Source organism: Ursus arctos, unplaced genomic scaffold, assembly GCF_023065955.2.
Source record: "Ursus arctos isolate Adak ecotype North America unplaced genomic scaffold, UrsArc2.0 scaffold_19, whole genome shotgun sequence".
NCBI lineage: Eukaryota > Metazoa > Chordata > Mammalia > Carnivora > Ursidae > Ursus > Ursus arctos.
In genome coordinates, this window is record NW_026622863.1 from 50,595,139 (window position 1) to 50,620,239 (window position 25,101).

General features: G+C 48.4%; 2 protein-coding genes across 5 annotated transcripts in view; one reads left to right on the forward strand and one right to left on the reverse strand.

The window, feature by feature from the left end:
* LOC113243307 (orphan sodium- and chloride-dependent neurotransmitter transporter NTT5) overlaps positions 1-25,101 on the reverse strand; it is a 63,140-nt gene that overhangs the window by 27,182 nt on the left and 10,857 nt on the right. The window contains 4 exon segments of the mRNA XM_048223843.2: positions 3,625-3,695; positions 22,094-22,246; positions 22,917-23,078; positions 24,618-24,791. Of these exon segments, the coding sequence (XP_048079800.1) occupies positions 3,625-3,695; positions 22,094-22,246; positions 22,917-23,078; positions 24,618-24,791 (560 nt within the window).
* Positions 14,965-20,631, forward strand: CD37 (CD37 molecule). 4 transcript variants are annotated; one of them, XM_048223842.1, is made up of 9 exons: positions 14,965-15,075; positions 15,751-15,825; positions 15,959-16,031; positions 16,907-17,031; positions 17,127-17,201; positions 17,736-17,840; positions 18,530-18,766; positions 19,133-19,216; positions 20,250-20,631. In XM_048223842.1, exons 2-9 carry the CDS (start codon positions 15,757-15,759, stop codon positions 20,325-20,327), a joined length of 846 nt encoding a protein of 281 aa, XP_048079799.1. In that variant the 5' UTR covers positions 14,965-15,075; positions 15,751-15,756; the 3' UTR covers positions 20,328-20,631. The 4 variants fall into 4 exon arrangements, with proteins under 4 accessions (XP_048079799.1, XP_057170525.1, XP_044234088.1 ...); XM_057314542.1 differs by lacking the exon at positions 20,250-20,631 and having other exon boundaries at positions 19,133-19,931; XM_044378153.3 differs by lacking the exon at positions 14,965-15,075 and having other exon boundaries at positions 15,599-15,825; positions 19,133-20,631.

Here is a 25,101-nt window from a genome sequence, read left to right on the forward strand (position 1 = left end):
CCCTAGTCTCTATCTTCACATGACCATCTTCTTATAAGGACACCACTAATATTGGATTAGGGGCCCACTCTATATTAGTATGACCCATTCTTATCTGCATCTGCAGTAATCCTATTTCCAAATAAGGTCACCTTATGAGTTACAGTGGCTTAGAACCTCAACATTTTGGAGAGCGGACACAATTCAACTCATAATAGTATTTCAGAAAATAAATTTAAAATTATTGGGCATAACTGTATTAAAATTCACAGGATGGTCTAAATAGCATAATGGATAGGACCCAGTAAAGGGTCAATAAACTTAAAGATGGGGGCGCCTGGGTGGCACAGCGGTTAAGCGTCTGCCTTCGGCTCAGGGCGTGATCCCGGCATTGTGGGATCGAGCCCCACATCAGGCTCCTCTGCTATGAGCCTGCTTCTTCCTCTCCCACTTCCCCTGCTTGTGTTCCCTCTCTCGCTGGCTGTCTCTATCTCTGTCGAATAAATAAATAAAATCTTTAAAAAAATAAAAAATAAAAAATAAACTTAAAGATGGACTGATAGAAATCTTCACCCAATTTCTGAAAGAAAGAGAGAAAAAGGATGAAAGTCACAAACTCTTAGCGACCTAGGAGGCCAAACAAAAGGCCTAACAATGGATAAGTAGAGTCCTAAAAGGACAGGAGAGGATGAAAATAGGTCAGAAAAATATGTATGAAGAAATAATGGCAGAAAGCCCCCAAATCTGGTGAAAGGCATAAATTTCAAGTTAAAGAAGCTCTAAGAATAGGATAAATACAAACAGCAACATGTCTAACATGAGCACAATCAATCTGCTAGAAATCAAAGATAAAAAGAAAAATCTTGAAAACAGAAGAGAAAAAGAACACATTACATACTGTGGAACAATACCAAATGCTGCATACTTGCCAAAAGAAATTACAAAGGCCGAAAGAAAGATGAATAACTTCTTTAAAGCAAAGAAAAGCAGAAAGCCTGTCAATCAGAATTCTGTAATCAACAAAAATATCCTTCAAGAAAACGAGATGAAATAAAAACTTAAGCAAATAAAGAAAAACAAAGAGAATTCATCACCAGCAGACCCACATTATAAAAAATCATGACGGAAGAAGTTCTTGGGACTGAGGGAAATGACATCAGAGGGAAACTTGGATCTTTAGGAACAAATAAAGAGTAGGAAATGGTATATATGTGGGTGAATATAGAAAACTATATTGTCTTCTTAATTTCTCTAAAACATGAATATTAAAACAAAAATTATATGTTGTAGGTCTTATACTAAACTTTAGATGTAAGACATATTAAAAGCAGCAGGTGGTACAAATATTGGACTTACATGGTTGTAAAATGTCTACATTTTTATGTGAATTGATAAAATATTAATGCTAAATAGACTATAAAAAGTTAGTATGAATTGTAATCCTTAGAAAAACTGCTAAATAAATGTGGAAAAGAGTTATAGCTACCAAGACAATAAATTAAAATGGATACTAAAAATGGTTCAAGCTATCCAAAGAAGGATAAGAGAACTAAAACCAAAAAATTAACAGAAAATTAAAAAAATAATAAAATTGAAGACCCAAATCCAACCATATCAATAATTACACAGAATGTTTTTAGTTTAAGCATTCCGATTGAAAGGCAAAGATTGTCTATCAATAAAAGATACCCAACTATTAGCTTCTAGAGAGATGTACCTTAAGTTTACAAACACAGATAAATGAAATTAACTGAATAGAAAAAGATCTATCTTGCAAATTAAGCATAAGAAGGCTGTAGTGGCCTTATTAATGTAACATAAAATGGGCTTTCAGGTAAAGAGTATTACCAGATATAAAAAAGGATATTTACTAATGATAAAAAAAAAAAGGTCAATTCATCATGAAGCCAGTATTTACAAATGTATACACACATAACAAATCTCAAAATACATGAAGTAAAAATTTACAAAGGCTAAAGGAAAAATCAACTGACCCGACCATGATGGTAGAAGTTAACACTCTTTCTCAGCAATTGATGGGAAAAAAGAAGACCAAAATATTAGTAAAGATAAAGAAGATCCAAAAACACTATCAGCAACCTTGCCCTTATTGACATTTACAGAACCCCAAAACTGCAGAATATACATACTTCATTAATGCCATAGGCTAGGCCATAAAACAAGTAGCAATCAATTTACAAGCATTGAAGTCACAGAGTTTGTTCTCTGACTACGATATAAGAAAATTTCAAATCAATAACAGTAAGATGTGTAAGAAAATTCCAAATGCTTGGAAATTAAAAATATATTATTAAACAATCCATAGGTCAAAGACTAGATCACAAAGAAATTACAAAATATTTTAAACTGAAGGATAATAAAGCTACAAAATATCAAAATTTGTGGAATGTAGCAAAAACAATTTTAGAGAGAATTTTATAGCTTTACATGCTGTTATTAGAAAAAAAGGGTTTCTTTTTTTTTTTTTAAGATTTTATTTATTTATTTGATAGAGAGAGAGACAGCCAGCGAGAGAGGGAACACAAGCAGTGGGAGTGGGAGAGGAAGGAGCAGGCTCCCAGTAGAGGAGCCTGATGTGGGGCTCGATCCCAGAACGCCAGGATCACACCCTGGACCGAAAGCAGATGCTCAACGACTGAGCCACCCAGGCGCCCCTAGAAAAGAAGGGTTTCAATCGATGTCATACAAAAAGCTTTCAGTAAAAGAACAAAATAAATCCAAAACAGGAGAAAGGAAAATATAAATATAAAATCAGAAATTATGAAGTAGAAAACAGACAATAGCAAAAAGTAAAGAAGCCAAAGCTGGTTCTTTAAAATGATCACAAACCTGGTAAATTCCTAAACAGATTAAGACAAGAAGATATGTAAATCACCAATATTAGGAATAAAAGTGGGGTTATTACCAAATATGCTATAGACATTAAAAGAATAAGAAAATATGACAAATTTATGCCAACAGACTTAACAACTTAGATGAAATGGGGAAAATTTCTTAAAAATACAACTTAACAGGGGCGCCTGGGTGGCTCAGTCGTTAAGCGTCTGCCTTCTGCTCAGGGCGTGATCCCGGTGTTATGGGATCGAGCCCCGCATCAGGCTCCTCTGCTTGGAGCCTGCTTCTCCCTCTCCCACTCCCCCTGCTTGTGTTCCCTCTCTCTCTGGCTGTCTCTCTGTCAAATAAATAAATAAAATCTTAAAAAAAAAATACAACTTAACAAAACTGATATCAAATGAAATGGGAAATCCGTATAGTCTTATATCTACTGAATAAGTTGAATTCCTTATCAAAACCGTTCCCACAGAGAACATTCCAGGCCCAAATGGTTTCAATTAGTGGATTATAGCAAATATTGGAAAACAACAACCACCACCCACCAACCTTATATAAGTCATTTCCGTAAAGCAGAAGAGGAAACACTTCCCAACCATTTTACAAGTCTACCATAACCCAAAAACCCACACTTGAAGAAGTAAGCAGAAAAGCAGAAATCTTAATTCAATTCGTTCAAAAGTTAACCAAGTTGAGGAAGCCGGAGACATTTACGTTAACAGCTGGCAGCTCACCTAAGCACAAATGTTCACTACTACTAGATATTTTGCCTGCAGCTGAAATGTAACGTACCTCAAGAATAACAAGGAGCTCTTCTGACTCTCACAATCGCGTGTTGTTAACACCGATTCCGACTCTTCGTTCTGCTGGGCGGGGGGGGGGGGGGGGGGGGGAATATGTATTCATGAAAAATACAGCCACGTTTCTTGAACACATTCCGAAAGGGTCTTCCTTAAAACAAGTTTTCTGGCAAACAGGTAATAAATTTGACCCTTCCGTGAGAGAAGTGAGTTTTGGCAAACGGAGACGCCGCCAACTGGCCCCCTGTGCCACCTACACAGCCCGAGGACCCTCGGCAGACCCTCCGTCCAGGCTGAGCGGCACTGGTGGGCCCCACACGTGACCACCTGCATCACCATGCCCAGCAACCGCTCTCCCAGACCCATGCCCTCGGGGGAGGGGGGGCTCGGGGTCCCCTCGGCGTACCTCCTTCCCTGGAACTGCCACCTCCAGGGAGGAAAGGGGGGAGCCGGGGTCAGATTCGTCAAGGAGCAGGGGAGAACTGTCCCTAACAGGCCGAGGGAAGATGGCGCTGGCCCGGGTTTCCGCTGCCCGGGCGCTTGACCCGCTGGGCCTCCCCGTAGGGCGGGGACCCACGGCCGAGGCCCCAAGTCAGATTCAGACAGCAAAGGGGCCGAAACCAGTTTGTGGGTCCTGGGAGAGACAAAAAGGAGGGGCTCTCGGGCCTATTTGATCCCTCGGCTCCTCAGAGCCCCGGGCGTCCAGGGACCCCAGCCTCAAGAGCGACGCCCAGCTTCGCACACCCCGGATCTATGAATTTCCAGGCCTCCCTGGAGCTGTCACCCTCTCCCCAGCCTGGAGGCCCCGGGCAATTCCGTGTTCTGCTAGGGGGAAAAAAATGAACCTGAAGAAGCCTCAACTGTGAAGCCTACCGAACAGGCCCCTTCAGGCCTCGTCAGGCCAACTCGAGACTCGCTCCGCGTTCCGCCGCAGAGGCAACCTTTCCCGCCGTCCCTCTGCGCATGCGCTACCGCCTGGGCGCACCCCTCTACTGACCAAGCGGGGGATTCCGCCCCTCTACCCCAATACGCCCTTCTGCATTGCGCATGCGCTCGCACGCCCTCTTCGCCACTTTGTTCTCCGCGCAAGCGCCCTGGCCTGCCTGCCTCCTTACCCCTTTAGACCATTCGCAGAACACCCTTCCACCTGCGAGCGCTGCTAAGGCCAAGCTTTTAGCCGCATCCCTGGGCTGGTGCATGCACTTTGCTTCCACTGCCCCGAATGACGTAGAGATGAGGGTGAGGTGGGAAGCTTGTTCTTCCAGGTCATTTCTCTTGCTTTCAAACTTTTGGTGCTTATTTAAGCTTCCCCTACTACTACCCAGACCTTAAATATGTGTCCAACAAGACAGACATGGACCTTGACTTCAGAGAGCTGAGAAACCTACTGGGATTGCGGCTGTGAATAATAAAGGGTAACCTCACTAAAATTGAGTCTGGAGGCCAGAAAAGGGAACTCTCACACCCTACCACTCTAGTCAATTGTAGATCCAGCAAGAAGAAACATACCTTGCAGGTGGATACTAGTTGCAGAAGGAAAGAGAAAGAGAAAGAGAAAGAGAAAGAGAAAGAGAAGAAAGAAAGAAAGAAAGAAAGAAAGAAAGAAAGAAAGAAAGAAAGGGGGGAGGAAGGAAGAAGGGAAGGAAGGAAGGGGAAGGGGAGGGAGGGAAGGCAAGGGAGAGAAGGGAAAGGAAGGAAGGGAAAGGAAGAAAGAAAGGAATGAAAGAAAGTTTTTCTCCTACCCAGCAACACCCCAGTCAATGAGAGACTGTCACAACTCAGCCAGTGAAAATTCACTACACTTCTAACTCCCAGTTTGCTCCAATGGAGATCTGTGTTTACAAAAACCCTCCCAACCCCCCCCAACCCCGCCTTTCCGTAAAGAGTAGTTTTCTCCTTTTTTCCTGGACTTGTCTGTGGTTTTGCCATAGCTTGCTTGTCCTGAATTGCAATTCTCTGTTAGTCCTGGAAAATCTTTTTTTGCTGGTAAAATAACTGACAGTTTTATCTTTAAGGTTAACAGTACTTGATGATCAGAAGTGGGATCCAGAGGGGCGCCTGGGTGGCACAGCGGTTAAGCGTCTGCCTTCAGCTCAGGGCGTGATCCTGGCATTATGGGATCGAGCCCCACATCAGGCTCTTCCACTATGAGCCTGCTTCTTCCTCTCCCACTCCCCCTCCTTGTGTTCCCTCTCTCGCTGGCTGTCTCTATCTCTGTCGAATAAATAAATAAATCTTTAAAAAAAAAAAAAAAAAAAGTGGGATCCAGAGAAGACACCCTCCCCAACCAACAACTCCAAAGCTGGTGAGCAAACACATCCCAGTACCCACAGAGCCAGTTGAGCTCACTGCTTTCTTGAGGACCCTGGAGTTTGAGGGTAAGTTTTCTCCTGGATTTCAAGCTCCACTCACTGTGTTTTCAGCTCTCTGGGCATTACTTAGAGTCTGTTTTAAGATTTTGTCCTTTCTGAGACTACTTATTTGGACTTTGTTCAGACTCTTGTTTGGAACTAGGCTGTTTCCTATTGCAACCGTGCTGTCTAGGAATTTTTCTCTTTGCTCTAAAGAGAAACCTCTAAGAAATGGGATTCCCAGTCATCCAAATGCTTTGAGGCTGCTCTGCCCCGTCTGGGACCCTGGCTGGTTTTTTTGGCACACTTCTAACTAAATGGACTGACTTGACCAAAAGTATTTTAGAACTCCAATAGCAATTATGGGGAACTTGCGATCTCTCCAGACATGTCTTACTCAAAATTAAATCGGAAAGCTACAGGTCAAAAACACAAGCAAACAAACAAAAACCCCAAAACAAACAAAAGCCTGAATGGGATGCCTATTGTAATTGGTACCTTGAGGCTTACAAATGTTTTCAGGAGTCTAAATTTGCCTCTTTGCAAAATACTATTTCTAAATTAACTGAGGCAAATAAATAATTGAAAGAAGTCAGAATGTCTTCTCACGCCTCTTTTTCCTCCTCCCCCCACCTTTTGTCTCTAGACACTTGGCAGCCACCTTGTGCTCAGGCCCTGCCTCTGGCACCTTTTCCTCTGCGCAGTCCCCACCTCCTCTATACTCACCGCTCCCTGGTTCTAATCTTTTCACGAACTTCCCTTTTCCTCTGAAACTCTCTCCAGCTCTCTCCTCTCCTGAATCTGTGAAAATCTGCCCCTCTAATTTTATTCTTTGCGGCGGGGGGGGGGGGGGGGGGTTTGCAGAGAGAGAGGGAGAGAGAGAATCTCAAGCAGGCTCCTTGCTGGGCATCCCAAGCAGGTCTCAGGGCTCAATTGGTTAAGCATCTGCCTTCGGCTCAGGTCATGATCCCAGGGTCCCTGATCATCGGGGAGTCTGCTTCTCCATCTCCCTCCGTCACTCTCCCTGCTTGTGCTGTCTTTCCCTCTCTCTCTCTCAAATAAATAAAATCATTAGGAAAAAAAAAGAGTCAGACACTTAACCAACTGAGCTACCTAGCCACCCCAAACCTGCCCGTTTTAAAGTTAAGTCTTCTGAGAATCCAAATAAACCCCAAATTTCTTATGTTCCCTGGACTAAGTGAGCCATAGTCAAAGAGTTTCCTAAAATAACTTGTGGCTGCATAATTCCAATCTCTGCCTCTTCCTTCACCTGGCATTCTCTTCTTTCTGTGTCTTCTGTGTGTCTCTTACAATGTAGGACACTTATCATTAAATTTAGGGCTCACTCAGATAATGCAGGTTGATCTCATCTCAAGATCCTTAATTACATGTGAAAAACCCTTTTTTCCAAAATAAGGTCACATTCACAGATTCCAGGACATATCTTTTTTTTTTTTTATTCCAGTAGCGGTAACATACAGTGCTTTATTAGTTTCAGGTGTACAATATAGTGATTCAGCAATTGTATACATTACTCAGTGCTCATCGTAAGTGTACTCTTAATCCCCCTCACCTATTTCACACATCCTCCCACCCACCTACCCTCTGGTAACCATCAGTTTGTTTTCTATAGTTAAGAGTCTGTTTTTAGGCCACCTGGGTCGCTCAGTCAGTTAAGTGTCTGCCTTCGGCTCGGGTCATGTCCCAGGTTCCTGGAATTGAGCCCCACGTTGGGCACCCTACTCAGCGAGGAGTCTGCTTCTTCCTCTGCCCCTCACCCTACTATCGTGCTCTCTCTCTCTTTCTTTCTCTCAAATAAATAAATAGAATCTTTAAAAAAAAAAAAGAGTCTGTTTTTAGGGGCGCCTGGGTGGCTCAGTCGATTAAGCATCTGCCTTTGGCTCAGGTCATGATCCTGGGGTCCTGGGATCAAGCCCCGCATCATACTCCCTGCTCAGTGGGGAGCCTGCTTCTCCCTCTGCCTGCCATTCCCCCTACTTGTGCGCACTCTCTCACTCTCTCTGACAAATAAATAAATAAAATCTTTTTTTTTTTTTTAAGTCTGTCTCTTTTCCTCTTTGTCTCTTTTGGTTCTTAAATTCCACATATGAGTGATATCATATGGTATTTGCCTGTTTCTGACTTAATTCACTTAGCATTATATGCTCTAGCTCCATCCATGTTGCAAAGGGCAAATTCCATTCTTTTTTTTTTTTTTAAGATTTTATTTATTCATTCGACAGAGATAGAGACAGCCAGCGAGAGAGGGAACACAAGCAGGGGGAGTAGGAGAGGAAGAAGCAGGCTCATAGCAGAAGAGCCTGATGTGGGGCTCGATCCCATAATGCCAGGATCACGCCCTGAGCCGAAGGCAGACGCTCAACCGCTGTGCCACCCAGGCACCCCGGCAAATTCCATTCTTTTTTATGGCTGAGTAATATTCTATTATATATCACATCTTCTTTATCCATTCATCTACCAATGGACACTTGGGCTGCTTCCATAATTTGGCTATTATAAATAACGCTACAATACACATAGTGGTGCATATATCTCTTTGAATTAGTGTTTTAGTATTCTTTGGGTAAATACCTAGTAGTGGAATTACTGGATCATGTGTAATTTTTTTCTTTTTTTGAGGAACCTCCATCCTGTTATCCACAGTGGCTGCACAAGTTTGCATTTCCACCAACAGTGCATGAGGGTTCCTTTTTCTCCACATCCTCATCAACACTTGTTGTTTCTCGTGTTTTTGATTTTAGCCATTCTGACAGGTGTGAAGTAATGTGTCACTGTGGTTTTGATTTGCATTTCCCTGATGATTAGTGATGTTGAGCATCTTTTCATGTGTCTGTTGGCCATCTGTATGTCTTTTTTGGAGAAATGTCTGTTCATGTCTTCTGCCCATTTTTTAATTGGATTATTTTTTTGGTTTTGAGTTGTATAAGTTCTTTATATATTTTGGATACTAACCCTCTATTGGGTATATCATTTGCAAATACCTTCTCCCATTCAGTAGGTTATCTTTTAGTTTTGTTAATTGTCTCCTTTGCTGTGCAGAAGCTTTTTATTTTGATGTAGTACCAATAGTCTATTTTTGCTTTTGTTTCCCTTGCCTCAGGAGATGTATCTAGAAAAATATTGCTACGGCCAATGTCAGAGAAATTACTTCCTGTGCTCTCTTCTAGGATTTTTATGGTTTCAGAAATCACATTTAGGTCTTCAATCCATTTTGAGTTTATTTTTGTGTATGGTATGAGAAAGCAGTCCAGATTTTCCAACACCATTTGTCTTTTTCCCACTGTATATTCTTGCCTCCTCTGTCAAAGATTAATTGACCATATAATCATGGGTTTATTTCTGGGCTCCTTATTCTTTTTTTTTTTTAGATTGATTGATTGATTGATTGATTTGCAAGAGAGTGATCATGAGTGAGGGGAAGGGCAGAAGGGGAGGGAGAGAATCCCAAGCAGACTCTGCACTGACCACAGAGCCCAATGCAGGGCTCAATCTCACAACCCTGAGATCATGACCTGAGCCAAAACCAAGAATTGGATGCTTAACCGACTGAGCCACCCAGGTGCCCCATGGGCTCTCTATTCTGTTCCATGGATCTATGTGTCTATTTTTGTGCCACTACTGTACTGTTTTGATTACTACAGGTTTGTAGTGTAGTTGAGCTCTGGGCTTTTGATACTCCTTTTTTGAGATTGCTTTGGCATGGACATATCTTTTGCAGGGAGAAGGGCAGGGTATCACCATTCAACGTACTACAATCAGTATAGAAGCAATTGTAATTATTTGTGTGGAAAATGATGAGAGCCTGGATTAGGATGGTGGCCTTGGAGACAAGTGGGTGGATTTGAAATGTATATTAGTAGTAGAGCATAGAGAACTTAATGATGGCTTAGAAGAGGAGCTCAGGGATGAGGGGTGGTGAATCAGTATCCTAATGGAGATTGGATTTAGGGCTATATAAACCAGGTCTGGGTTTCAAAAGACCTCTCAGGCTATGTAGGGAATGGACTGGAGGGGAAAGACTAAGACCAGGGAGGAGCCTGAGGTTTGGGTCCAGGAGGGAGAGCACAAGTCCTGAGCCAGCCCAAGCCATGAGAACAGAGAGAAGTGGAGAGAGTAGACAATCAAGAGGCAGAAAGGATTGGATTAGGGAATGATGGGCTCTATGGGAAATAATGAGGGAATAAAGGCATCCACCCAGGGGTTGGCCCACCAAGGAAGAAAGAATCTGTGAACTTGAAGACAGATTGCTTGATATGATCCAGTCAGAGGAGAAAGAAAGAAATAAGAATGAAAAAGAGTGGATTCAGTTTGTTAGCATTTCATTGAAGATTTTTGCATCTGTGTTCTAACATTACACCTCAAGGAACTAGAAAAAGAAGAACAGGGGCACCTGGGTGGCTCAGTCAGTTAAGTGTCTGCCTCCGGCTCAGATCATGATCCCGGGGTCCTGGGATCAAGCCCTACATGGGGCTCCCTGCTCAGCTGGGAACCTGCTTCTCCCTCTCCCTCTGCTGCTCTCCCTGCTTGCGCGCTCTCTCTCTCTCTCTCAAATAAATAAATAAAATCTTTAAAAAAAAAGAACAAAAGAACAAACTAAGCCCCAAGTTAGCATAAAGAAGGAAATAATAGTGATTAGAGCAGAAATAAATGAAATAGAGACTAGAAAGACAAAAAGATCAATGAAACTAAGAATTGGTTTTTTGAAAAAGTTAAACAAAATTGGAAAATCTTTAGCTAGACTAAGGAAAAAAGATAAATGACTCAAATTAATAAAATTATAAATAAAAGAGGAGACATAATAACTGACACCCCAGAAATGCAAATGGAAATACAAACTATAAAAGACAAGTATGAGAGGTGCCTGGGTGGTGCAGTTGGTTAAGCATCTGACTCTTGGTTTCAGGTCAGGTAATGATCTCAGGGTCATGAGATCGAGCCCCACATCAGGTTCTATGCTCAGGATGGAGTCTGCTTGGAATCTAGCTCTCTGCCCCTCCCCCCTCTCCCTCTCTAAAAAATAAATAAATCTTTTTTTAAAAAACTACTGTGAACAATTAAATGCCGATAAATTAGGTAACTTAGAAGAAATGGATACATTCCTAGAAATATACATTTTACCAAGACTGAATCATGAAGTAAATCTGAACAGACCAATAATGAACAAGGAGATTGATGTATAATCAAAAATCTCCCAACAAGTAAAAGCCCAGGACCAGGTGGCTTTATTGGTGAATTCTACCAAACATTCAAAGAAGAATTTCTATCAATCGTTCTCAAATTCTTCACAAAAAATTGAAGAAGAAGGAATATTTCAAAACTCATTTTACAAAGCCAGCTTTACCCTAATACCAAAAAGAGACAACACGGCAAGAAAATTGTAGGCCACTATCCCTGATGAACATAGATGCAAAAATCCTCAACAAAATACTAGCTAACTGGGGGCACCCGGGTGGCTCAGTTGGTTAAGCAACTGACTCTCGATTTTGGCTCAAGTCATGATCTCAGGGTTGTGAGATCGACCCCCGAGTCAGGCTCTGTGCCAGGCATGGAACCTGCTTAAGATTCTCTCTCCCGGGGCGCCTGGGTGGCACAGCGGTTAAGCGTCTGCCTTCGGCTCAGGGCGTGATCCCGGCGTTCTGGGATGGAGCCCCACATCAGGCTCCTCTGCTAGGAGCCTGCTTCTTCCTCTCCCACTCCCCCTGCTTGTGTTCCCTCTCTCGCTGGCTGTCTCTATCTCTGTCGAATAAATAAATAAAATCTTTAAAAAAAAAAAAAAAAGATCCTCTCTCCCTCTCCTTCTGCCCCTCCCCCCTTTCCCTCTCTAATAAATAAATAAATAAATAATATATAAAATATTTATGTGTGTGTATATATACATATATTATACATATAAACATATATATGTATAAAATACTAGCAAACTAGGGGCGCCTGGGTGGCACAGTGGTTAAGCATCTGCCTTCGGCTCAGGGCGTGATCCCGGCGTTATGGGATCGAGCCCCACATCAGGCTCCTCCGCTATGAGCCTGCTTCTTCCTCTCCCACTCCCCCTGCTTGTGTTCCCTCTCTCGCTGGCTGTCTCTATCTCTGTCAAATAAATAAATAAAATCTTTAAAAAAAAAAACTAGCAAACTAAATTCAACAGCACATTAAAAGGCTCATACACCATGATCGAGTGGGATTTATTACTGGGATGCAACATACATATGGTTCAACATAAGTAAATCAACACCAATGATGTACCACATTAACAGAATGAAAGAAAAGTATCACATGATCATTTCAATAGATGTAGAAAAAGAATTTGAAAAAATTCAACATCCTTTTGTGATAAAAATCCTCAACAAATGAGATATAAAAAGAATGTACCTCAACATAATAAAGGCCATATGTGACAAGCCCACAGCTAACATCATACTCAATGGTGAAAAGTTAAAAACTTTGCCTCTAAGATCAGAAACAATACAAAAATACCCACTCTGTCAAACAAAAGAGCTTCTGCAGAGGAAAAGAAACAATAAATTGAAAAGGCAATCTTTTCAATGGAGAGTGGAAGAAAATATTTACAAATCATCTATCTGACAAGGGGTTGATATCCAAAATATATAAAGAACTACAACTCAACAGCAGAAAAGCAAACAATGCAGTTTAAGAATGTGCAGGGGTGGCTCGGTTGGTTAAACATCTAACTCTTGATTTCAGCTCAGATCATGATCTCAGGGTCGTGGGATCAAACCCCACATTGGGCTTCACGCTCAGCAAGGAGTCTGCTTGTCCCTCTCCCTCTGTTCCCCCTGTCTCTCTCTCAAATAAATAAATAAAGTATTTTTTAAAAATGTGCAAAGGAGGGGAGCCTGGGTGGCGCAGTCATTAGGTGTCTGCCTTCAGCTCAGGGCATGATCCCAGAGTCCTGGGATCGAGCCCCGCATCGCGCTCCCTGCTCCGCTGGGAGCCTGCTTCTTCCTCTCCCACTCCCCCTGCTTGTGTTCCCTCTCTCGCAGGCTGCCTCTCTCTCTGTCAAATAAATAAATAAAATCTTTAAAAAAAAATGTGCAAAGGACCTGAGCAGACATTTTCCCAAAAACATGCAAATAGCCAACAGATACATGAAAAGATGCTCAACATCATTCATCATCAGGAAAATGCAAACCAAAACCTGTGAGATATCACCACACACTTGTGAGGATGGCTATTATCAGAAAAGATAAGAGATACCAAGTGTTCCGGAGGATATGGAGAATAGAGAATCATTGTGCACAATTGTGGGAATGTACACTGGTATAGCTACTATGGAAAACACTATGGAGGGTCCTCAATAAATTAAAAACATAACTATTATATGATCCAGCAATCACACTCATGGGTATTATTCAAAGGAAATCAATATCTTGAAGAGCTACCTGCACACTCATGTTCATTGCAGCATTATTCACAATAACCAAGATATAGAAAGCTTAGGGGCGCCTGGGTGGCACAGTGGTTGGGCGTCTGCCTTCGGCTCAGGGCGTGATCCCGGCGTTATGGGATCGAGCCTCACATCAGGCTCCTCCGCTATGAGCCTGCTTCTTCCTCTCCCACTCCCCCTACTTGTGTTCCCTCTCTCGCTGGCTGTCTCTATCTCTGTCGAATAAATAAATAAAATCTTTAAAAAAAAAAAGATATAGAAAGCTTAACATCCTTTAACAGATGAATGGATAAAAAAAAATGTGAGAGAGATATACATATATAAATATATATATAGGAATATTATTCAGCCATGAAAAAGAAGGAAATCCTCCCATTTGCACCATGAATGAAACTGGAGGGCATTGTACTAAGTGAAATTAGCCAGACACACAAAGACAAATACTGCGCAGTATCATTTAAATGTGGAATCTCAAAAGAAAAAAAAAAGCCAATTTCATAGAAACAGAGTAGAATGGTGGCTATCGGGCTGGGACGTGGGGGAAATGGGGAGGTGTGGGCCAAAGGGCACAGACTTTTAGTTAAAAGAAGAATACATTCTGAGGATCTAATGTATAGCATGGTGACTACAGTTAATAATTCAGTATTGCGTACTAGAAAGTTGCTGAGAATATCTATTAAGGTTTCTCACCACCAAAAGAAGAAAAAAGTTAACTATGTGCGATGGTGAATGTGTTGTCTTGAGCTTGGTAATCATTCCACAGTGTATAGATATATCAAATCATCATGCTGGATGCCTGGGTGGCTCAGTAGTTTAAGCATCTGCCTTCAGCTCAGGTCATGATCCCAGGGTCCTGGGATCGAGCCCCAGGTCAGGCCTCCTGCTCAGCAGGGAGCCTGCTTCTCCCTCTGCCTGCCGCTTCTCCCTCTGCCTGCCGCTCCCCCCTGCTTGTGCTCTCTCAGTCTTTGACAAATAAATAAAATCTTTTAAAAAAATCATCATGTTGTACACTAGAAATATATACAATTATAATTGTCAATTATTCCTCAAGAACATTGGAAAGAGAAAAAGAGAAAGTCCAGAGCCAAAAGTCAGGATACCGTTAATATGAATTGATTTTTGATAATATTAATAAGAAAATAAATTGCATTTGGAGGTTTAAAAAAAAAAACAGTGGATGAGATCTCTCAGAAAGAGAGAGTGCTGGGTCTCTAGGAGGCGCCGGTTTGCCAGGGCCTGGGCGGATGTCAGGATGATAGGAACATCCCCAAACCTGGAAATCTGACTTGATGAGAGTGGGGGACCGTGGGGCAGCAGGAGAGACTCAGAGGCTGCTGGGTGTGCAGCTCAGGTCTGGAGACAGCCAAGCGCTGCAGACCTAGCTCTAACTGCCAAGGTCCCGGGTTCAATCCTGACTCCTCCCCAGCCTCCCCTTCTTGGGGCCCCAGCGCAGATGCAGGAAGTACTGCTTGAGGCTCAGCTTCCTCTCCGGTGTTTTGGCACTGCCCAGCCACCCCCCTCACTCCCAGGGACCTTCCCACTTGGGGCACTGCAGCACTTTCACTTCCCCCAGGTGCCCAACCCCTGCCCCAGCATATGGGAGCACCGTGGTCTACACTTGTTGCTAAGAACAGGATGCAGACTCTGACAGAGGGGCCGTGACAAGGTGCGGGGGGGGGGGGGGGGTCGGAGGCGGGGTGTGGGAGGGCATAAGCAGAGAAAGGTCCGGCATGCAGAGAGAAGGGGCCAGAAACCCACAGATAGATGCAGGGGGTTGGGGGGGGGGCAGGGATGGACAGAGACCCAGAGAGAAGACAGAGACCCAGAGAGAAGGGAACAGAGACCCAGACAAGGGAGGACAAGAGGAAGAGGGGACAGAGATGAATGCAGAGATGGCAGACCTTAGCAGGCAGTGAGGTCAGAGTGTCTGTGAGGTCGGCTGCTGTCCAGGGCTGGCCTGGGGCCCTGGTGCCCAGAGTGGGTGGGTGTGAGGAGCTCAGGAGTCCCTTTGGGTCCCCCAGCCTGAGCCATGGAGACCTGGGAGGGAATACCCAGTGTGTCCTTGGTGCCCACAAATTCCAAGGCCCCTCAGGTACTGCTGTGTGTCCCAGTGGGGCCGGTGAGGGAGACAGGGGGGTCGGGGGGGGGGGGGGTGGCAGAGACAGACAAGTAGGCCACCTTGCCTGTAGAGAGAGGGGGTGGGGCTTCACCCCGGGAACTTCCTCTTTCTCTGTGTTCTTCCTCTCTCCCTCTCTGTCTCTCACAGCCTCTTTCTGCCTGTCCCCTCCGGGGCCAACACCTCTTCTGTTCTGTCCCTCCCACTGGCTGCTCTCCCTTCTAGGCGAAGATGTCGGCCCAGGACAGCTGCCTCAGCCTCATCAAGTACCTCCTCTTCGTTTTCAACCTCTTCTTCTTCGTGAGTTGCCACATGGGTGCCCAGTCCAGGCCCTGGCCCCAGCCCCTGCCCCTGCCGCAACTACCTGACCTGATATGTTCCCCCCACCCCCCTTGCCTTTGCCCACCGCCATATTCCCATCTCCTCTCATCAGGTCCTAGGCAGCCTTATTTTCTGCTTTGGCATCTGGATACTCATTGACAAGACCAGCTTCGTGTCCTTTGTAGGTGAGGGGGCTAGGGCCATTGGGGAGGGCCTCCTGGAGCAAGTGTGACCTGGCCTGCCCCTGAGTGACCTCCCGGGGTCTCCCTTGTCCCAAGCTCTGCTTCACAGCCTGCTGCTGCTCTTAGCCTCAGGGTCTTCCTCTGGCAAATGAGTTGTGCATATGAATGATAATAAAAATGGTAATAGCCATTTCTCAGGCACTTCCTACGCGGTAGATCTCATGCAGATGCTTATCAGATCCTCCCACAAACCTTCCCCTCTCTTGAGGTTCAGAGAGGGGATGTCACTTACTGGATGTCACACAGCAAGGAAGTAGAAAAGCAGATAGAACACGAATAATAGTAGGAAAGTAATAATGGAATAATAGTCAAGATCCTAATGGCTCATATTTAATAAGTGTTTGCCCTGTATTGAGGACTGCGTTGAACACATGCCTCCCATGTGTCCCTTAAAATAACCCTAGGGAATAAGTATCACCTTCCCCTAGCCCTCAGGGAGATTTTAGTGACTGATCCAATGCCACGGATCAAGTGATGGGACTGAAACTATTGGGGGTGAGAAGAAGCAGAAGGAGGAAAGAGACTGAGAGCAAGAGGGAAAAACCGTGACCAGGGAGAAAGGGGGACAGAGATCCAGAGAGAAAACAGACAGAGAGGGGGATGGGGGAACAGTGACTCAGAAGGGACAGAGTCCCCGAGAGAGGGAGAGAGAGAATCCCAGGAGAGGAACAGAGACTCAATATGTGGCAGAGTCAGACACCCAGCAAAAGAGGCCCCCCAGAATACTGCTCCCCAGTTGAGTGGCTGTGTGGGTGGGGAATGGGGCTCCCCGGAGCTGTGTGCATGAGCCCAACGTCACTGCCTCTCACCTCCCCCAGGCTTGTCCTTCATGCCCCTGCAGATCTGGTCCAAGGCCCTGGCCATCTCCGGAATTCTCACCATGGGCCTTGCCCTCCTGGGCTGTGTGGGGGCCCTGAAGGAGCTTCGCTGCCTCCTGGGCCTGGTGAGTGCCCTGCCCACATCCCCCCTCAAATAGAGCCCTGGCAGCTCTGCATCCTGGGAGGGGGCTCAGTCTGACCTCTCAACTCTGCCCCCCAGTATTTTGGGATACTGCTGCTCCTGTTTGCCACACAGATCACACTGGGAATCCTCATCTCCACTCAGCGGATGCGGGTGAGCATGGCTTCCTCTCCCCACACTGCCCCCAACTGTATGGAGGGGGCTGGGAAAAGACAGAAGCAAAAGCAGACACAGGCTGACATGGACAAAAGGAAATAACGTGCCAGGCCGAGGAGGATGGAGAGAGACAGGGACACAGAAACAGACACACAGGAAGATAGAGACAAGGATAGTCAAAGGAAGACCACGACACGGATGGAGGAAAACAGATATAGCAAGGGGGACGGAGATCCAAAGGGAAACAGACAGAAAAAACAGGTGGAGAAACAGGAGGCTCCGAGAGCGAGCGAGAGAGACCTAATGAGAGAGCGTGGGAGATAGCTGGGGGAACAGAAAGACAGACGATAGAACCAGGCAGAGATTTTGAGGAACAGAGACATAACTAGCCATTCAGTGAGAAATCGAGAGCCCCTTCAAGCCACTCGGGGAACCCTTGGGACTGAGAAAGCCCGGGAGTGGCTAGGTTGGGTAGGGGTGAATGGGGGTGGGGAAGCGGGTGGCAATCCAGCCTCACTCTCCGCCTCTTAGCTGGAGCGGAGGGTGAAGGACATCGTGATGGAGACGATCCAAAACTACCGCTCGCGGCCGGAGGAGTCGGCGGCGGAGGAGAGCTGGGACTACGTGCAGTTCCAGGTGCGTGAGGCCCCCACCCACGCGGACGCGCATCCCTCCCTCTAGCTCTGGGACTCTGACGTAGCTCTGACCCCTGCCCCGAGCAGACTCCGCCCGGACGGAGCAGGGGCCCCCAGCTGCAGGACCCCAAGGTAACCCTACCCCACCCCACCCCACCCCCAACTCCTGCCAGCCCTACGTGGCCCCACCCCGAGAAGATAAAGTAACCGACTCCACTGTGGCCGTTTCCCCCCAGGTCCCAGACCCTGGAGAGGCTGTGCTCTCTGCCCCGACAAAACTTCCCCCTCAGCCCCAAGGCCCTAGCGTGACCCCAGTCCCTAATCCTTGGTGACGCTGGCCCTCACGGGACCCGGCCCACGTGAGACTCCATTCGCTGGTCATTCACGTGGCCCTGCCCTCCCATCCACCTGTCCCCTACTTGAGGCTGAATTGCACTGCACACACAGTCTACGGTCCACAGTGTGATTCGGCAGCTCCCCCCCCCAGCCCCAGGTGGCCTGTGATTTGTCTCTCCCAACCCCATGTTCCCCTAATGTCCCCAAGCCTAGCCCGCCGTCCCCCACCCTGCGCCCACTCCTTAGCCCTCTACTCCGCAACACGACCTCATACACATCATCCAGTCCCCTGAACCCCCAAATCATCTTGAATCCCTCCAATCCCCGTCCCTCTGAATCTTGTCCCTCTTCCAGCTGCGCTGCTGCGGCTGGAACTCTCCTCGAGACTGGTTCAATATCCCCAGCCTCATCAGCAACGAGTCGGAGGTGCATCACGTGCCCTGCTCCTGCTATAATTCATCGGCGACCAATGACTCCGCCGTCTTCGAGAAGCTCTCCTTCCCCCAGTTCAGCCGGCTGGGACCACTGGCGCGGCCCCGGCACAGTACAGACCTTTGCGTGGTTTCTGAAAACAGCAATATCTACAGCGAGGTGGGGAGGGTTTGGAGCCCGCTAGTAAGGGGGAAGGCCCTGTGAGGTAGGGGTTTGCTCCCCAGGAGGCGGAGCCGCAGGACATGGGCGGTGTCTGCAGGCTGGGGCTACTAGAAAGCGGTACACGAGGAGGGGTGGGGCCCCTTAGAAGGGGCGTGGTTTGTAGGGGCGGGGCCTAAAAGAAAAGGCCTGACTGAAAGGAGGCTGGGACCCGGAGAGGTGGAGAGACTAGAGAAGCCTACTAACTAGGGATGCGGGGCGGTGCCTGAAAGAGGGGTGAGGGCTGGGCTGAGAAGAACAGCGGGCACGGGCTTGAAGGCGAATTCCAGAAAGAACCCTACTTTTAACCTTTCCCCACATCCCCAGGGCTGCGCGCGGAGCCTCCAGAAGTGGTTGCACAACAACCTCATCTCCATAGTGGGCATTTGTCTCGGCGTCGGTCTACTTGAGGTAATTTGGTCCCGCCCCCACTCGCGATTGGCCGTACAATCCCTAGATGGCCCCGCGCCAAGCTGCGCGTCCTCCCATTATCTGGGAAAGGTGCGTGAGTGTTAGAGCGTCAGCCAATCCGGGCTCTCCTGCCTCTCCACTTGGCACGAAGGAGGCCTACCCTCTGCGAGCCCTGATTGGTCGCACTCAGGAAGTAGGCGTTCCCTCCCGCCTTCGCGAAGTTCCCATTGGTCCTCCTTGGCGTTCCAGCCCCCTGCTCTTAGCCGCAATATCCCTCCCCTTTCCCTGCAGGTGAGTGTAGCGGGGCTGAGCCTGCTACTACTGCGCAGGGCGCTCCGCCGGGAACGCCGGTTGCAGGTGCCTGGCGCCTATGGTTCGAGCCCCGGGCCTGGCCCGAGTGCTGATGGCGGCGGCGGGCGCTGTGGTGTACTGAGCAGCAGCGGGCGTAGCGGCGGTCTGTGGGGTGGCTGGGGCATGGCGGATGCCTGTCCCAACTGGGGGGACAAGGCCCCACAGGGCAAGCTGCCCATGGCCCTGGGGTCCTGGCCGCTTTGGGATCAAGACGAGGAACAACCTGAGACCGGGAGCGCGGGAGAGGAGGTGGAGGTCGAGGTGGAACTAGCGGCCGAGGCAGAGAGGGAGACAGATGAGCCTCCGGAATAAAGTACCCTGGGCTAGCTCCGGATCTCACTCCTTCCCAGACTCTAAACCTGCGCTAGACGCAGCTGGATACGCCCCCCCCCCCCATTCCCCTTCTCTCCATCCTCCCCCACCCCACCCCGCATCTTTGGTAGCCTACCCTAAGCCCCCAAATTCCCATCCCTGACCCCATCTTTCACAACCTGGCCGAGCTCCCCCTCTAGCCCCACCCTTCTCCGCCCCTCCCATGACCCCATCCCGCCAAACTTCGGTGCTTAATTTTCTTCCCCTGGAACCACCCCTTTTTTCTCCTTCGGAACCCCCACCATCCCTACCCCAATCCCCCTCGCCGTTACCCTGTGGACCTCTCTGACCAGGTCTCCTTTCTCTATAGCTCAGCTTCATGACGCTCTCGATATTCCTGTGCAGAAACCTGGACCAAGTCTACGACCGGCTCGCTCGGTACCGCTAGGCCCCGGTCCCTTCCCAAAGCCCCGCCCTGATCCCTTCAAGTGCCCTAGGGGCTTCCCTGTGGTCTGTAAATATTTGTTCAATCCCCAGTTCGCCCCAACCACTGAGTCCTCCACCTCCTCATTTCCCCGGGGGACCCAGATGTCTGCCTGCCCAGCTGCTGTCACCTCTCCCGCGGGACCTGGGGCTTCCGGCCACCAGCTTCCTGCCCCCAAAGATACCTCATTTCCTTGCCTTCGGCTTACCACCTCCCACAGGATTATTTTCACCGAAACCCCAAATAAATCCCCTGCGTTTTGGTAAAATAGTTTTATCCTCTGTCAAAACACAAACCAACACACTTTGCGGGTGAGGGGAGGCAACACAGTATAGAGCCCACGTCTTATTGAGAAGAGAGGATGAGATTTTAAAAGCCTCACCCCACAGCTTGCCCAGCTGAGAAAAAGTCACGACCCTAATACCCACTTATAAATATCTCTTGTTATATTAAAAAAAATATTTCCAGGGCCCATCTGGCTCTGCTCCTGCACAAAGGGTTAACCTTCAATATTTGATCTCAAGGTCACAGGGTTGGGGTGGTAAAGAGAGGCAGACTGGGAAAGGGGGGGGGTGCTGAAAAACAGAGGGACAAACCAACATACTTTCTAAGGCCATTCAAAACATCCAGAACCAAGCTGGGGGAGAGCGCCTGTTAAAGACTGAGAAACCAGTGCTGTACCTCGGGGCTGTCTCACTTCTGTCCCCAGTCCCTGATGCTCTGGAGTGATCTATCCTTTCAGACACCACTGTGAGGCCCCAATATCAGGATCCATCTTTTCAACTCACCACCCAGCTTTTAAGGTCCCCTCTAACACGGAGCAGCCCCTCCCCAAACAAGCATGAAGAAAGCTGGAGGTCCTTCCTGGGAGGAGGATATTCTGGGGGGGTGAGCCACTTTTGGGGTCCCCTTTCAGTCCCTGACCAGGCGGTAAATGTGGTGCTGGGCCCCCCGCTCACTGGTGGAGACCTCAAAGACGTAGGCGGTACAGAGCAGCAGCTCCTGGGTGTCTCTGTTTGTCACCACCTGCCAAGGAGGCCAAGAGAAAGGGTTTATGCAAAAAAAGGGAGAGCAGGGAACACTGTGCCCTTCCTGAGGTATCATGAGATGATACCTAGGAAAGAGGTCCCCACCATATCACATTCCCTATATAGAGGGGATGCCTGACAGGTCCCGTTCCCCATTTGAGCATTGGCAGTGAGGGGCCTCCCATCAGATGGCGTATCAAAGTTAACCAAAGTAGGGGGCACCTGGGTGGCTCAGTCAATTAAGTGTCCAACACTTAGTTTCAGCTCAGGTCATGATCTCACAGTCCTGAGACTGAGCCCACATTGTGCTCCGTGCTCAATGTGGAATCTACTTCAGATTCTCTCTCTCTCTCTCTCTCTCAAATAAATAAAATCTTTGAAGTTGACCAAAGTTAAAGGGGATCCCACCATATCATGTTCCCTGGGCTAAGGTTAGGTTCTCTATGAAGGTGGTCCCTTAAACTGAGGATCCCCAGTGAGGGGGATCACAGTTTCCCCAGTGAGGGGGGATCCCCCTAAATGAGAGTGCTGTGGAGTTCCCACCACATCCGTTCTCTGGGTAAAGGGGTCCCCTAAGCAAAGGCTCAACTGTGGGCTCCCCCTGTGTCAGTTCCCTAGGCGAAAGGTCCCCGGGCTGAGGGGCCGTTGTGGGCACTCCCCACCATATCGGCTGCCCTGCTCGACTCAGCCCCAGTGCCTCACCTGGAGGATGGTGAAGTTCTCCAGGACGCTGTTCATCATATAGCGCTCGGGCAGCTGTCGCAGTTTGTGCAAGAAATTCACCAGGTACTCACACATGGGTGAGCGCAGCAGGCGGTACACAAACCTCCCGTCCTCCAGCTGGGCACGCTCCGTCTGAACCAGGATGGGGGCGCAGAGCGGGGAGGACAGTGACCGAGAGACACAAGGGTCGCCCCAGGCACTCTGTGCCTCTCCAATGCCACGCCCACTCCCCACTGCCGTCCTTCCCCCATCGCCCCATCCGTGGTGAGCAGAGATGGGACCTGGACCCATGGGTGTCCAACTTGGGATCCCTGAGCCTGCAAACCAGCAACCCCTCCAGCCTCTCAAAACTGTGCTCTGAACCCTCCAAGACCTCTGAACTGCTCTGACCCCCAGGCCCTCAGATACCCTCACACCCTCTAAAGACCCCCTCCACTAGGTCTCCAAACTCTATATGACCTCTGAGTTCAAGAGCAATCCCTAAGTGTGACCCCTGAACCTCCTTGCCCTGCAGATTCCTCCATAGCCATAAGAACCTTTTGAATCTTAGTGACTAAAAATCTCTGTACCACACATTACCTCTCAACCCTCAAAATAACCCCTACCCGTGCCTTGGGCACTCAGTATCAGCTCTAAGTCCATGCATTAATGAAACCCCCAAAGAGGATAGGACGCTCCCCACCCCACCACACAGACACCCAAGTGCAGGAGCTGTTGTGGCTTTGGTCCCTTTAGTCTGCACGCCCAAAGTGGCAGGTGGCTGGGTGCTCACCTGCCCAGAGCTCCACCCCTCCAGCCTCACCTCCACCTTCTCCACCACCTGCTTGCCAAAGGAGCAGACCTTGGAGGAACAGGTGAGGGTCATGTGCTCCAGGCTCTCGTACTGGCTGCTCACTCCATAGAAGCCACCGCTGCTGCCACCGGTCCCTACCTCCTCGCCACTCGGGCCCCAGTTCAGGTCCGCCTGGGGGATGGGGAGGCACAGGTAGGTTCGTTACACATGGCGGGGACGCTTCTTAAGTGGGAGCTCTGCCCCATGGCCTGGCTTCCCCCCATAGCCCTGCAGTGGCCCACCTCTCCTCCTCCACATTCAAAGCCCCACATCTCCACGGGCCTGTTTCTGGAAAACACCCATCCTTCTATCAGTACTGGAGAGGCTGGCTCCCTAAAAATGGTCCTGACCCTCTCTCTCCAGTAAAAGCCCCTTCCAAGGCCCTGGTTACTAAGGAGGCAGTTACTCCCTAGCAACTAGAGACACCCCGCCCCAGCGAGCCCTTCATGACCCTAGTTGCTAAGGCAAGTGGCTACTCCCTAGCAAAGGGGCTTGGAGGGGCCTGGGGAAGCCTGACTCCTCTCTAGAACATTCTCCCCAGCCCTTTCAGCCAATTCTTGGAGGTCAGGCTCCTCTAAGACCCCAGTGGTCAAGTGGACAGACAGTCCACTAGGCCAAGTGGGACCTAACAAAGCCTAAGACCTCATCACACCTGTGGCCTGAGCCCCTTGGCCACCTTTCGGGAAGCCTACCTGTCCCTCTTCCTAACTTCACTGCTAACTCGACCAGGTCACTCTCTGAGATGGTTTAGTCCTCTCCTCAGAGGCCTGACTCCATGCATCACCCTGGCAATGGCCATTCCCAGCCTTCCAGCCACACCCCTGCATCCCTTCAGAGGCTGGGCTTTCTAGGGTTCGTTCTCTAGTCAGACCTGGTGAGGCCTATCTTCAGTCTCAACAATGCCTAAGATCTCGGCGACACATCCGCAGAGCCATCTTGGGTCTCCACACACTAGAACTCTTTATAACCAGGGTTGCTATGGGCCCAGCAGAGCCAGTAAACTTCCAGGCCTCAGCGGGCTTCCTTCTTAGACACTAGATCATGCCACAGCTCTGGTTAACAAGCGTTAACACCCCCTAAACATTCATAACATTTATTGGACCCCTACAGTGCCAGCCATTGTAATGGACACCAAACCAAATGGGCCTAAGAAAGACCCAAGATAGACCGTCTTATTCACAATTATATACATAGCACTTGGCATAGGGCCTGTATACAGTAAGTGCTCAATAAATGATTGTTAAATAAATAAATGTTTTTACAAAGCCCCTCCCAGGTCCTTTAGTCACTTTCTCAAGGCCAGACGTTCTCTAGCAACAGAGCCCAGTGGCACTGTGCTCTCTTCAGAGACCAAACTCCATGCCTCTATTTGCTCAGGGACGGGAGCCATTCCTTAGCAACAAGGCTTCATGTGGTCGGATGGGGTGCAGGGAAGTCTGAAATGTTGCAAGCCAATCCCCAAGGCCACATCAATCACGCAACTGGTTGTGGCAAAGTCTAGTGGGATCTGGGGAGGTCCGAGTCCTATCCATCCCGCCCCGGGGGGAAAACTGCTGGCCGTTCCTTGTTAGAGAGGGGGCTGACACTCTGAGCTTACCTCCCTTAGAGCCAGAGGACTTAGATGGGATTCCAGGTGACTTGTGGGCACTTTGTTTTGGTGGCAGAACTCACCCAGAACTTGACCAGGAAGAAGGCATGAGGGGGCCCACGATCATACAACTCCCGCAGGCCGCCCTTTTTCTCAGGGAATTTGTCATAGATCTGCCGGACGTCCACACTCTCAAGGGGGGGCGCTCCAGGGCTGGGGCAGTGCTGGCTGATGTGTACGAACAGGTGCCTCTGGTACTGAGAAGGGTGGGCCGTGGGTGAGGAGTGGGAGATGGGCTGGACCCCAGGCTCTCGCTGACCTCAGCTCCCACTAGCCATTTCACTGTCCACCCAGACACTGGGCCTGACTCCCAAGCACCGTCGCCATTCCCTTCTGCCCCACAGCACCTCGTTCCCTAAGTCCTGTCCCTGGTTCTCCATTCCCACAGCCCCGTCCTCTCCCCCCTCTCCCCAGCCTCCTCCCTGGCCTCCCAGCCTCCAATCTCCACTCTTGAGGTCATCCCTCACAGACCCCCAGAGCTGACCGTGGACCTCCCCTGCTCACAAT

Excerpts from the sequence above, each read along its gene's own strand:
- CD37 (XM_057314542.1), top strand. The coding sequence starts at position 15,757 with ATGTCGGCCCAGGACAGCTGCCTCAGCCTCATCAAGTACCTCCTCTTC. Across the intron at positions 15,826-15,958 it reads TTTTCAACCTCTTCTTCTTC|GTCCTAGGCAGCCTTATTTT; the intron begins GTGAGTTGCCAC and ends TCCTCTCATCAG. Across the intron at positions 18,767-19,132 it reads ACAGCAATATCTACAGCGAG|GGCTGCGCGCGGAGCCTCCA; the intron begins GTGGGGAGGGTT and ends CCACATCCCCAG.